Source organism: Lissotriton helveticus, chromosome 3_1, assembly GCF_964261635.1.
Source record: "Lissotriton helveticus chromosome 3_1, aLisHel1.1, whole genome shotgun sequence".
NCBI lineage: Eukaryota > Metazoa > Chordata > Amphibia > Caudata > Salamandridae > Lissotriton > Lissotriton helveticus.
In genome coordinates, this window is record NC_136061.1 from 1023941021 (window position 1) to 1023955929 (window position 14909).

Below are 14909 nucleotides of genomic sequence, written 5' to 3' on the forward strand. Positions count from 1 at the left end.
GACTAACCTCCTCACCGAGGTGCTTCTAGCTCCAGTATGCTCTTCGGAGCCTCTGCTGCTGTTTAATGAGGCCCTCACTGATGTTCTGATGGGCACTTGGTCCAAGCCCACCATAGTCCCTCCTGCGAATCGGAACGTGGCCCGGCGCCACCGCCTAGCTCCGAGCGACCCCTGCTTTCTGTCCACCCACCCCACCCCTGAGAGTCTGGTTATCCAGGCCTCCATGTCCCAAACCTCCTTCCCGACCGCACCCCCGTACCGGGAATCCAAAAGGCTGGAACAGTTTGGAAAGAAACTTTTCCTCCATCAGTCTAGGGTTGTGGCCCATTAATACTGCATGCCTTTTAGACAGTTACACCCACTCTTGTGGGATATGATGGTGGACGTGCTGCTCCAGTGTCCGGAGGAGGCCAGGACACGGCTCGCCCATGCTCTTGCTGAGGGGCGGGATGCAGCACGATATTCCATTCGATGTGGACTTGACACCACGGACTCGCTGGGCAGAGCGATTGCAACGACGGTGGCGATTCTTTGTCACGCCTGGCTGAGGTCCACAAACTTTTCAGGGGATGTCCATAGCACTCTCATGGACATGCCTTTTGATGGCTGTCGCCTGTTTGGCGACAAGGCAGATAGAACGCTGGAGCTATTAAGGACTCCAGGGCTACAGCCAAGTAAACTTCTGCTTTTTTGCTCCTTTCGTGGCCACGGAAGGGGCACCCCTGCACGTTCGTCCAGCCACAGGCCGCAGAACCAACCTAAACGTGGTCGCGGACATGCATTCCGGAGCAGGAGGACAGATAGCCGGTCAGTCCACAACCGCTCCCGCAGCATCTGCCTCAAAGCCTTCCTAGTCCGAGCTTTCAGGCCCATTCCACGCCATTGGGAGGCAGAGTTCACCATCACCTGCTCCACTGGCATACCATCACTTTGGACAGGTGGATGCTGCAAATCGTCCGAAGGGGCTACTCCCTCCCCTTCAAGACGACCCCTCCAGCCATGCCACCGCAGTACCACTGCATGTCGGGGGATCACTTGCAACTTCTGCAGGAGGAAGTTACGGCCCTCTTGGCCAAGGGGGCCCTCTAGCGCGTTCCTGGCCCAGAAGTAGGACGGGGTTGTTACTCCCACTACTTTCTGGTTTCCAAGAAGGGCTAAAGGGGCCTGCGCCCTATCTTGGACCTCAGGAGCGTCAACGTCTTCCTCCGGAAGGAGATGTTCAAGATGCTGACGTTAGCTCAGGTTTTGGCTGCCCTAGACCCTGGAGACTGGATGGTAGTGTTGGACGTGTAGGACGCTTATTTCCACATCCCATCCTGCTGGCCCATCGGCGTTACCTGCGGTTCACAGTAGGCCACGAGCACTTTCAGTTTACCGTGCTCCTCTTTGCCTCACCAGTGCCCCTCGGGTGTTCACAAAAGTGATGGTGGTGGTCGCAGCTCATCTGTGCAGATTAGGGGTTCCAGTCTTCTCCTATCTCGACAACTGGTTGTTGACGGCGGGCTTGCCCCAATCAGTCGTCTCCCACCTCCAGACTATGGCCGACGACCTGCATTCGCTGGGGTTCTCCATCATCATGCCGAAGTCACACCTGAGTCCCTCCCAGAAGCTCCTCTTCATCGGACCGTATCTGGCCGCCAAACTCAAAAGGGCCGGTCAGTCCAGGACCCTCCGAAGTTCCAACACGCTTCTACTCATCCCAATGAAATCACGGAAACACAAAACCGCAAACAAATTCTTTGCGGGAAATGCACCTAAGATTTGGAACTCCATCCCCCCCTCCCTCCTCATTCCCGAAATTCAAGATATTACTCAAAGCCCTCTTCCTAGAGCGCGCTAGACTGTAACGAGAAACCCCACAAAAAAAAATAAACTTTGGGAAGGACAACTAACTCCTCTTCTTGATACCCCTCAGACTGAACATTTGTACTGTAACTTTGCCCATATGGCCCTGGAGTTGGTAAATTGCAGATTATTTGTGTTTTCTTTTTCTTTTCTTTGTTCACGTCTTTGCCCAAAAATGTTTTGCTCATAACTGTACATGCTGTGAAGCGCTCTGATACCCTCGGGTCCAGCCAGCGCTATACAAAACTTCAATAAATAAATAAATGTTGATGAATTGTGTAAACAACCAATGAATGGTGTATTTATTGATGTCGTCCTACGGCGCCCGCCATCATTGAGAAAGGCAGTTGCCGAAAGAGTCTTTGCGTACTTGTACCCAATTAAAATCTGTGTGAACCTGCTCCCGTGAGTGTTGGTATTTCTTTACCTTGGAGCATGTATCAGCTACTCGCGGTCGCCAATAGGTAGTTATAGTTGGAACCAAATTTCCATAGGAATAGCATTTTTTGATTTACTTATAACTTTGGCGTCGTTTGACGAATCTTTATGAAATATTCCCCAAAAATTATTTTTTCAGATCTGCTGCTATCTTGAAAGTTTGGGGGTGATTCATGAAGGGAGGGCTGAGAAAATTGGGAGGTCCCAAAATGTGCTTACTCCATGCAATTTGCATGGGAAACTTTAGACAAGGCTGCAAGTCAAACTGCTAAACGAAATTACACCAAATTTGGCAGGGAGGAAGGTCTTGGTCCAGAAAGCACGCTTTTGTTTATCTGGTGTAAATCCGTTCTGTAGTTTTTGAGAGATGTCAAGATTTACAGATATCGATATTTGAGAATTCTGACATCTGATTGACTGAGACATTACAAGCGTGAGCTTACTTGCGGCTCATTGGCTGTGAACGGTTAAAACTAGGAAGTGTTGGCAGCTATTTTGTGACTCAGTTGAAAGGAGTAGGGGGAAAAAGAGAGAAAAATTGTATAAGAGGGTATAGTAAGAACACTGTGGACTTAGTTTAAGCAGTCTGTATGGTGCAGAGGCAGGGAGTTTTCAGTGTTGCGTAGGCCGCGGACATCACGTCCGCAAAACAACATTGCGCGGTATTGCGGTAATGTTCAGTAGGCTTGTGGAAATCATATCTGGAAAACAACAATGCACCGTATTGCGGCCTTCCTGTAATATAATGAGCAGTAATGTTTACTTATAATGCGGTGTTCACTTTTATCACGGATAGTGTCACTTTGTTAGAGGAAATGTAATATTAGGTGGGAGGGAGTGTTCTGTCCCTGTGCGTGGAGCAAAATCAACGTTTAATCGGCTGAGGTGTTCCAACAACGACCTTAATGTTCATTGGCTGTGAACCATTGAAAGTATAAGTGTTGCTAGCCATTCCCTCTCCCTCCGCAGAGTAGCAAGGACATCTGATTGGCTCACATGTTCCAAGGTTGACCTTCCAGAGCTTAATGCTCATTGGCTACGAACCATTAAAAGTAGAAGTGTTGCAAGCCATTCCCTTCCACTCCGCGGAGTAGCACGGACATCTGATTGGCTGACGTGTTCGAAGCAGGACCTTCCCAAGCTTAATGTTCATTGGCTGTGAAGCATTGAAAGTAGAAGTGTTGGCAGCCATTCCCTCCCCCCTCTGCGGAACACCATGGACATTTTATTGGCTAAAGGGTTCCGAGAACAAGTTTGCTCCTTATTGGCTGGGAACGGTTCACTGCGGTCAGCCATTTTGTGACGCACTTCAAAGGAGTACGGGGCAAAAAGTAGTAGAGGGGAGGTTAGGAACACTATTAACTCTGTACAGTGGTCACAAGGTGGTGGACAGGGACTGTGAAGGTAAAAATTGTTTTTATATATTTTAAGGGCCATTCATATAATTTGCGTGGGGCCTACAAATTACAGCGGGAAAATAACAGAGTGTGTTGCGGTCTTCTTTTTAATTAGTCCGCGGGTGGGATGCTTCCCAGGACCGCTATTTACTTAGAATGTGTTTACTTTTCTGACAGGGAGGTGTGTTTGCACTGCAAAAAATTTAGTCTAGGTTTGAAACAGTTTTTATTAAGCAATTACAAATATACTTTCTTAGGAAAGTGAAGCTTTATATATCAGAGGGGTGACAAATAAAAACGCAATTCATAAAATATCCCTCAAGCGTGGCCACACCCTGCCTTTTTTTTTTGTCGCCTATAGTTTGTAAAAGTGTTGCCCCATATCCTTGTAAATTTCAAAAGAACATCAGTTACTTTTAGATAAAGTAGAAAAGAAGTGCTAAAAGAAACACTCCCACACCACATCATCTCTGGTTACAACAACAATGAGTAAAAAATTGTTAAACACAAATGACGTCATATTACATAGAAATGTACACTTTTTCAAAATATTAAATGAAGCACTATGTATACATTTTTTTATAGCAACTAGTATTTTATAAAACCGCAGTATTACAAACTGTGAGGTAGTAAGTTATCAACGGAAATAACTGTAGTATATGTTGTTAATTTCTCAACCAGATAGATCTCCAACCCCTTGAACTACTTTGGACACTAATCAGTGCGGAAGCCCCCTAACTCCTCTTCCAACGCACATTAATAATTTTAAAATAAGTCAAATCCCAGGCCTAATAAAATTTCGCTCTGTCTGGTCATCCAAGCTTTTTATCAAGAATTTTTTCATTCACTTTTTCATCACTAATCACTACTGCACGGTTACACCACTGGTTCACCTCCTGGTAGAGGAAGCATGTGAACTAACCTGATGATAATGCTGTCACGTACCTAAAAAGAGAGGCGCAGGACCAAAATATACCGCCATTCGAGCCTTGGTGCGTGAAGGAGGTTTTTCTTATCTGTATCCGAAACGAATAACAAACAAACCCTGGTTACTCAGGACAAGTGATCCTTCCCCACTTTGATTTCTGGACGTTAAGATTAAGGAAGCTGAATGGATCACTAACTCTTCCTTCTCCCCATTTTGATTTAAGAGTGAAAATCTAGGGATTCAGCCTCTGTTGGGAGTGTTCTAGAGGGTACTTTCTCCTGATTGGTTATAGTTTAAGTTTGGTCCTTTTTAAAATAAAGACATAGGTAGACTATTAAAGTTACTTGGCAATGCCATTTTGGCTGATGTTACTGTATTAAATTGCATTACTATGGTATCGTGAGACTCCGACTTCGACTGGTAATGATTCAAGCATGTGAATCTATGAAAGATACCAATACTGGATAACTAGAGTTACAGGTAAGCAACGTCTTTTCTTACTTATCCTGTATAAGTTGTTCTTCAGTGTCTTTTATAGATTGATTTGCAACACACCATAGCTCTATGTGGAGATGTAACAAATGGATGAATGAAAGAATCTGTGTAACATGTTCGGAATCGTATCATACATGGTTTAGCGTTATTTAAAAGACGAGGTCTGTTCCATGTTTTACTGAAGATTCCCAGCCTGGCATGGGATACTAAGTGGCATGCAAATTTATGAAAAAGATTCTAAAACAAAATATATTGATATAGGGCAGTGTAGAGTGCAGCCGTGCCACATAATTTGACGATATCAGGAATATTTTATTTTAGACAATAACTTGAGATTTGTGGTAATTCTTTTGAGACTGGTTTGTGTTTACACTTGAATGCATGTTTATGACAATATCACAGTCTAATGTAATTGTTTTGTCTGCAACTCTTTAGAGGCACTAATTTAGGAAAAAAGAAACAGCATGTCTGCCACATCCCTGGGTGCGGTAAAGTTTATGGGAAAACATCGCACTTGAGAGCTCATCTCCGCTGGCATTCAGGAGAGCGTCCTTTCGTTTGTACATGGATGTTCTGTGGTAAAAGATTCACCCGCAGTGATGAGTTACAGAGACATAGACGAACTCATACAGGTTTGCATATTTTTTTTCTTTTATGCAGTTTCATTGTGAACATACTGTAATCTTTGGGGAGATTAAAGTATTTTGTTTCTTTGATGGTGTCACTCGTTTTCTAATCTCTTATCGATTTGCAGCACATCAATTGTAGGGCATTAAATTTCTAGTGTCATATGTCCACTAGTTCTGCCTCGCCTCATTTTTATGGACCAGCATCTTATGCTGTGTGCATCATCTCTTTCGTTTGTGTGGTATATTCTTTAGTGGGTTCTGCTTTCTGTGAAAGAACTAGTTGCAAAGATGCTGCAGTAGAGAACAAGCAGGACAGCAGCATTAAAGTATTTTTTCTTGATACAAACAACAAGGTTTCTCATGGATCTGCTTAGCACAACACTTATTTTCTTTTTGGAGGCTGATTCAGTCCTCACATGATCATAAATCATTTCAAAACATTTTAGAGCCCATAGGATGCAATCAATACCTTTATTTATATATATCAATAGTATACAATTAAGGTGCTCGATAGAAAGAAAAAGAAAATCTATAGTGCGGTGTACAAGAGTTGTGATAAAGGTGATGACGATAGTGTCAACGCAAAACTACTTTAAAAAACTTGGTCGTACTAAACATTCATAAAAGGACACTATTATGGGTCAGCATTGTCTTCAGTGTATGATAGAAATCAAATGTGTACAGTCCAGGTTTGTTTAGTTTGGTGATGTTTCACCCTGTAGGCCGATAATGTTTACAACTTGGTATTCACCTGGACAAAATGAAAAGATGCACACTTCAGCATGTGGAAATGGTTGACACTGTGAATAAAAAGAACGCGAAATACTACCATCACCGGCTGTAGAATGTATCGTGAAGCAACCAAAATCATGGGCTGTTTACCAGGGAATTGTAAAAAGCATAATTGTTCTGCTTTGTATGGTGGAATGTGGACAGGAGTCAAACAACCATCAGGACATAAGCAAACATTTTTTTTTTTTTTTTTTTTTTCAACAACCAAATGAACGAAAAGCCACGAATGAAGCCACCAAAAGAAGCAGAACGCTGTTCAAAATTATCTAGATCTGCATCAACGCCCTGCCGTACCCACCTTTTCTTCACGCCAGAGAAAAAATACAGACGGTCCAACAATACATCTGAGACACCAAGCCTGCGTAATCTGTTCACCCACACCTTCCTGTAGGATCCCATAATGGCCATCCTTTAAAGCCATATCTCCGACATACTCCACTCCCTCAACGCCTCCTCTTGGAAAGATGGAAATATAAAAAAATTAATTCCGGGGACCTCTCTTACCCCTTACTTACCATTGTCTGTGCATCCCTCAAAGTATCTTCCCACTCCCAGAGAAACCTAAATTAGACTCTAATGACCTCACTAAAAACCTGCCCACCGTTAACTGGTAAGATCATTTGAAAAGCAGTGTATCGCAACTCAAAGATCACATTGGTGCTAACCACCTTCTGCATGACTTACAGTTTGGCTTCAGATTCCACGGCAGCATGGACACTTCTGCTCTACTCATTGTAGACTATGTCCTCTTGACCACAGATGATGATGCCTCCTTATATTGCCACACCTCACCCTCATACAAATGGGACTCACCAGCAATGGCCTTCACTACTTCTCTTCCACCTTTCCAACTGTCATCAGTTTGTCCATATTTACACCACCTGGCCATAATAAATCCCATCACCTGTTGCGTTCCCTGTGTTCTATACTGCCTCCTGTCATCTTCAACCTTTCTATGGAGCCACTTGGTGCGGCACTCACAAATAACCACATAGAGATTAGCCAATGTGCCAATGATATTCAACTCTACTTGAAAGTCTCCTCTGCATAAAGCATCCAATTGCTCAAAAATTACTTGCATGCACATCATCCAGACCTGGATGTCCAGCGCATACTCCACCAACCAAAACAGAATTCATGTTATGTGCCAAGAGCAGCAACATGTTAATATATAGTTTGTCCTCATTTACTTTACTTACATTTCAAAAAGTTAATTTCAGAATTGCTCTGTGACATAGTAAACTGAATATCTGTGGATCTTGCATTCAGTTGGTCTTCAAACAGATAAAGTAAGGGGATGTGGTCTGTCCAAATTAGTAGGGCAATAGTCTGTGCATCTCCTTAGAAAAGTCAAATAGGTTCTGTTTCGATTACTGTCACTCTGTATTTAAAGATGTTCGTAATGGTCCATGTTTATCACATATTCTGGGTGGAAGGTCATAACACATTTGACATTGAAATCGTACTCATTCTGAAATTTCAAACTAAAAATGTATGAGTGCTATTTCTAGCTGGTGCATAAAAACAGTGGTAGGCACTAGTGTCAAGCTCTCTCTTGTCTATATCCATTGTCACCAATAATTGCTGAGTTGGTTCAAAGTTGCAGTGCACAATACTTTTAATAATGCTCATTCTATTCCTCATGTATGCTTTTGTGTTAGTTTCAAACGGTTTGATAAATAAATCAGTGTATGTGCATAATGGTTCAATGATGGAACCAAGCAGGCAGTATCGGTCTACCTGATGGATTGTGTAGGTTGTGAATCTTAGGAAGATTGTAGCTAGTGGGCATGCTGGGAAATTTCTTATTGAGATACTCCTATTTATCCTGACTAAGCCAGCCTGCAAAGTGGCACCTGTAACTTCCATGATTCTATGACTGATTTCTAAAAGGGGGGTCAAATATGAGTTTACTGTAGTGTGCTTGCACAGCTAATTGCTGCATAAAGTCTGTATTATAGTCTGAGATGTCCTGGACAACTATGGCACCTACCTCATCTGCTGGTTTAACTGACTCTCTCTTTTGGAGAGCAGTTAAAGCATCCTGTTTATCTGTTGAGATGCTGAACTTAATATTGCGTATTGTTCAGTACACACCATACATCCCTCAGTGTCATCCTTGCTAGAATCTAATCCGAGATTGAATGCAAAGAGGGATGATGGTAGTGGGGTATCTGAGACCGGAGGGATCATGCATTCCTTGGTAGGGGTTCTGGTCAAAATATTATTTAAGTCTCACTTTGTGTATAAACTGGTGCAATTCCATCTTAATGTTGAGTGAGTCGGGTATATTGGTAGATACGGAAGTACCTTTCTTAATACAGACAACTCAATTTGAGCCAGTGTGTACTTAAACTAAACATAGGGGCCTTAGTTATAGGGTTTAGATGGTTGTTTACCCTTTAAATTGATACTAGTGGGTCTGTCTCTCCCCGTGAGATCACTGTGGGTAGTATTTGCCCAGCCGTTGCCCCCAGCTCTGCCTGAACTTCTTCCTTGTTCTTTTCCTTTGTTTGTCCCCTGTCTGCCCCTCATTAGAAAAGGAAGCTGATGCTCTAGTCCCAGATTGTGGTTTATTATGCAAGGCAGACCCACTAGAAAATGAGGAGTCTGACAATGTAATAAACCTTTTTCTAGTTAATTTGTGTAAGAAAACACTGAGTCATCAGTATTAAGTAAGGGACAACTTTTGTCCCTTCCAATATAGCTGACTCGTTAAATATAAAGATGGAATTGCACTAGTTACCAGCATCCAACACAAAAGCATTCATCATAGATAGCATAGACATTATTAAAAGTATTGAGGACTGCTCCTCTGAACTAACTCAATTATTGGTGACAATAAACATCCAGTTATTATATTCCAATATCCCCCAGCAGGATGCCCTTAGCATCATTAGATCTATTTTGAACAACACAGAGCTTCCAACACAAAAACCTACCACTTTTATAAGTATATGTTAGAAATAGCACCCTTGGAACAAATATACATTTCAGAATGAGTGCTATTATCAGATCAAAGGTGCTACAATGGTGGCGGATTTTGTCCCAGATCTGTTGATTCTCTACATGGACCATTATGAACACCTTTACGAATACAATGAAAGCAATCCCTACAGAACCAATTTGAGTTGCTGAAGGACTACTATTGTACTAATTTGGACAAGTACCTAGCCACAATTAATAGGCATGTCTACCAGCTGAATGTAGCCATTCTGGACATTCTGTTTACTAATCTGAACTGGTTAGTAAATGGTGTACACAATTTCTATGCAGTATCAAAACAGTGATAAAGTCACAATTCAATGCAAGCAAAACCCCAAAGCAATTAGAAACGTAGAGTATAAGTTAGTAAATAGAATTATATAAAAATGACAAATTCAATAAGGGGAAAGAGATATATGACTTTTAAAAATGTAAAATCTCCAGAAAGTGTTAGGCGCCAACCACTTCATCTGAATGTGCTTGACCAGTACCCAAGTGCAACTTAAGGCCAACCAAGATGCTGTCCATGTTGGAGAACATAAACCAGGTGCGACCCGTTCGGACGTTTTACCATCAGACTTACTCTGAAATGTATGTAAAAAGTGTTCAGCGTGCAAAGCAGACGGCTTTGGCAGAGGAGGGTGCCATGCTGTTGAACACAATCTCGGCACAGCCATTGACTTTTGGTTGGAAAACTCCAGGCAGGAGCAATTTGAATTTCACAGCCATAGCAGCTTACTCGCCGGCCAGATACTTTTTGCACCTTTTCCTGGTTAAGATTCATACCTTCAGACTTCGTCATTTTTCTGGAGCTCCGATTCTTTCAGTGAGGCAAGGATGCAGGCTCTAGCCGAACAGGGCCCACAAGACCATATAACTTCTCTGTAAGGTCCCGCTAATTCAGATTTGCTGCTGCAGAAAAGCTCATAGCGCGAGCCACCTGAATGTTCAACCCAGTAACAACGCATCGCATTTCGATCAGCTTGGTAGATTGGTCCCAGTCCTAGGGAGCTCTTTGGGGCCAAAACGTTATTATGGCCAAGGTTTCTGGAGCTGTTGGGTTGACACAGTCCACGGTTCCAGGAGCTTATGAACAGTACCTGGCTGCTCAAAACTCACTCCATCAGGGTTCAGGGCAGGTACAGTTGGATTTAGGTAGCCTAGGAGTTGCAGGAAAGGCATCTTGTAGCTTGCTGTGTCCCTTTTGCTTGAACAGGTCGTCCTCCTAAAGGCCTGTGGAATCCAATTTGTTTGTCATGGGGACAAGAGGGAGACCAGGTCCTCTCTTCTAGGATTTTCCCTGGCATAGCTTGGGTCCTGTTTTGATATTCCATAGGTCTAGTGGTCTTCTGAATAGGGTACTGTGGGTGGTACTTGTATGCCTCGTATTAGCCTGTTGGTGAGGTCTACTCCATGTTCCTTCCTAACCAATGGGGTAAGAGTTTCCAGGGGCTAACTTACCCACTTTACAGCACTTCCTGTGTGCCCTACTGGCAATGATTCCTCAGTGCCCCTCTCTGATGAAATCCAGGATGGTGAAAACCTTCTCCCCTTGTGCAGAGCCTCAGTGCCCACCTCCGATGTGTGGCCAGGGAAATGAGAAACCCCTCCTCTGCGGTCACTCTAAACCAGTTCCGGGGGCTGCTCCTGTCACATTTTGATTGGGACCTCCCTGCCTGGAGGAACAAAAAGTCCCTGACCTGGTGTCCACAAACATTTGACAGATACAGGGCAGGTCTCTTTGAAGGTAATCTGATTCCTGGGCAGAGCCCTAATCGTCATCTTACCTTAGAAACAGAAACATCGCCCCACACCCAAGCCTTTGCCTTCTGCTCTGAGAGGAGGGTTCACACTGCATATTTGTCAGATGTGTGGAGGCCTCTAAGCAGCAAAAATAATAATTTCTCAGCATGACATCATGATGTAGTTTGAGGATAATCTCTTATGGTGAGGCTGCCACTTGAACTGTGCTAGTTGTTTCTAGAGTTTGCCGTAAGTGAAGAAAATTCTGCATGAGCAACACCTGCAGATGAATTGTGGAAAGTATTTCCTTGAGAGACACGCTTGAACGATCTATGTCGCAATTCAGAGGTTGCAATGGCCACAGTCACAATTGACGGACCCTGTATGCTTACAACATATTGTTGGAAGCTCCAGCAAATAAATTCTGCAATTCATCTGCAGGTGTTGCTCATGCATACTTTTCTTGACTATTGTACCTAGGGGTTTCGGATCTTCAGAAATTTCTTGTCCTGATGATGGTCTCATGGATTTATTTGAGCAGAGACTGAAACTTCGACTCCCTAACACATTTTCCTTTTAGTCCTTGTTAAGAGTGGACCTGAAGAACTTTGTTCCTATGCTTAAGACAGTCTACACCTTGTTGACTTGTGGGAAATGGGTTTTTGTGTATTTATGACTAGTGAAATAACAATGTTCAGAACCTATTAGTCTTGTTATCAATATTTTTGAAGTACCTCCTTTCTTTGGACCCCTTATGTACGCTTCATTTTTTAAAATATATTAGAATTCAATTAAGGAATACACCCGACTGTATTGATTTTTTTCTTTATTTTTAAATCTACATGGGCCATTGTGCCTTTTATTGATTGTGGATGTCATGAATAGATATCGAGGAAGTATTTGCTCATTTTAACTTAAATACACCTTTAAATATATCCCTTGTTGGCAACATTACCCAACACATATCTACCCAAGCCCAAAGGGGATATTGAGTTGCCATTTTGACATATATATTTTTAGGAAGTTGGCATTTTCTTGTCCCAACCAACTGCCTCTCTGCCAACATCCTGGGTCACATGATTGTGAAGGACTTCTGGTAAGGGTTTATGTATTGTTTCCAGTCCGCAAGACAAAGGGGGCTTAGGTGTGGACAGGATCACTGTGAAGGAGCTGTGCTCAGCCTCAATTACATTTCAAAGGCTTTTGCCTACAACACACACAAAGGAAGATGACACCAGGCCTTCTTTGCCGTTTGTCACCTACTGGAGTTTGGAGCCTGGTCAAGTGATGATCTGAACCAAACTAATTTTGGGAGTAAGCCAGGGAATTCCCCCTCACAGACTGGCACCAGATAGAAAATATGGGGCTTCAGAAAACTCCTGGACCTATGGAAGATTCATAAGAAGCACTGCCCTGCTGCTACAAGTGCTGCCCTGCTGCTTGAAGGATTGCCTTACTGTCTGAAGAAAAGTGTTTGGTCCTTTTTGCCTTGATCCCAGGCTACCCAGAGTGACTCCGAAGGTCAGTTGGTTGATCCCCTGTGTGAGCTACTTGGACACGAGCTTCCAGAGACCTCCCTGCAACTGTCTAGCTGATCAGCTTCAACTGGAAATGCCTATGCTCTCTGCTGGAGTGAGTCCTGATCGACAGGAGGTGCCCAGCCCGGGTCCTAAACCCTTGGATAGCATCAGTGGAGGCTCCTCCAAGAAGAAAAGGTAAAAATCCTGAAGTTTAGGCTCTTCATGACACTCATCGGCCTGTTTGCGCCAAAACTGTGCTGCCTTCAACAATCGGCTGGATATTTGCTCTTCAGCAATGACCATATGTGATGCTTGACCTGCTCTTTGTGCCGAAAGCCTCGTCCTTTTGGCCTCCTCCAACGCAAACTGAACCCTTCGCATCGGACATGAGAAGGTAACACTTCGCCGGACTAACCTGGTTCCATTATATGACCCGCTCTCCATTGCGGTTGGGTTGAACTTGTGACTTCCCCCAGTCTAGTGCGACCAGATGACTGCGAGTGGAGATTTGTGCTTTTAGGCGCTATTTCACTATAAACTTTAAAATGTAATGATTCTAGTTCTGGTTTACCACTCTGGTATTGTTTTATTTATTAAAATGTACTCTATTTCCTAACTAGGTTTGAAGGTTTTCTTGTTATCACTTTATTACTGTTTGTGTGCTGCAGATAATTACTTTACATACTGCCTCCAAGTTAAGCCTGACTGCTTTTGTGTCAAGCTAACAGAGGATTAAGCAAAGGTTAATTTTGTGACTTTTTTGATTATTGCCTCTGCGGGGCTTCTACACACCCCGCAACCAATAATCCAATTTCTTACTGTAGTTATTTCTATTTCCTGATCAGATAAATCTTTCTTCTATGCCTCCAGTTAACAATTGATGTCACAAATAATCTCTTGAATGGGACAAAGTACATTGCAGGCCCATAATTGTACCAATAGCTCACAAGCCACATGTCCTCGGGCCACCAAAGAAGTTAGTGATAATGCACCACATCATGGCCCTGCTGATCCTGAAATTATTCTTCCTGAATACTGGAGACACTTTTCATATAGGTGGAAGTTGGCACAAGACGCTTGGCACGGCAAGCACAATATAGACAACACATTATTACTCTACAAGGTGGCAGTGTCTATATAGTGCGAGAATAATTGTCTGAAGCTGTTCTGGTTCCACCATTACTAATGCATCTAGCAGAACTGGACTTGAGAAATAATGTATCTTTGTGTTCGGTTTGTTTCCATTTCCAGTCTATACTGGGGGATAATCGGTATACCAAGGCGGATAGAAATGTGCATAGCTGACTGACTTGCACACTCTTTAGTAGGATGACACAATCTTGCATTCAGGTGTACCATTGCATTCCATTTACATTGGAATAACATGGCAAACCCTGCCTATTAGTGAAGTCATTCCATCTTGATATTAAGTCAATAAGTAAATCTGGATTGGGAGTCAGTGTTGCTGAGTTTTATTTTCCTCCGGTGAGGTAAACCTCGCTCACACCACCTACTTTTTAATTATTGTGCTGATAGTCTGCTAAGCAAATGCATGGATTACTGAAGTTGTACATCAATGACAACTTTAATTGTTTATTTTCATGTTTTTGTTCCCATTTATGAATTGTCTTATCAGTACATGGAAAATAAACACAGACGATGTCCGAATCAGATTACTGATAGCGATACTCTAGCATTTCGAGACCTGCAAAGTTTAGGAATCTGAAACATTGTTACTATCAGAGTAATGTACTCACCACTTGGGTCGAGTAAAAACATTGGGCACAGCAATTGCAAGAGGGCATGGGCAAGTTTAAAGGCCTGTAGTAGCATATTTGTAGCTCCCCGTGATGTAAGTAACACAAGGAAGCAGACATTTGAGCAATTGTGCCTCAAAGTATTCAACCCATCCTAGTGGCAGTAATTACTATAAAAGTAATGTACATACCTTATTTGGAAATGTGGTCAAAGGATGAAAAATGCATGGGCTCATATGAATTGACTTTTCTATAGATGGCAAATAGATCCATCAGCCCGGCTCACAGATGACCTGTAAGTGTTAATAGTGCAAATTGTACTATCCTCCACCGAGAGGACGCTCTACATTTCTAGGTGATGAACTGGAATCCAGACTCCT

At 42.9% G+C, this 14909-nt stretch overlaps 1 protein-coding gene across 3 annotated transcripts in view; it reads left to right on the plus strand.

The window, feature by feature from the left end:
* The window catches only part of SP3 (Sp3 transcription factor), a 189040-nt gene that overhangs the window by 171272 nt on the left and 2859 nt on the right, over positions 1–14909 (plus strand). For all 3 annotated transcript variants that reach the window (XM_078681548.1, XM_078681547.1, XM_078681549.1), the window contains one exon: positions 5539–5735. In XM_078681548.1, coding sequence (XP_078537674.1) covers positions 5539–5735 — 197 coding nt within the window. The remainder of the gene's footprint in view (positions 1–5538; positions 5736–14909) is intronic.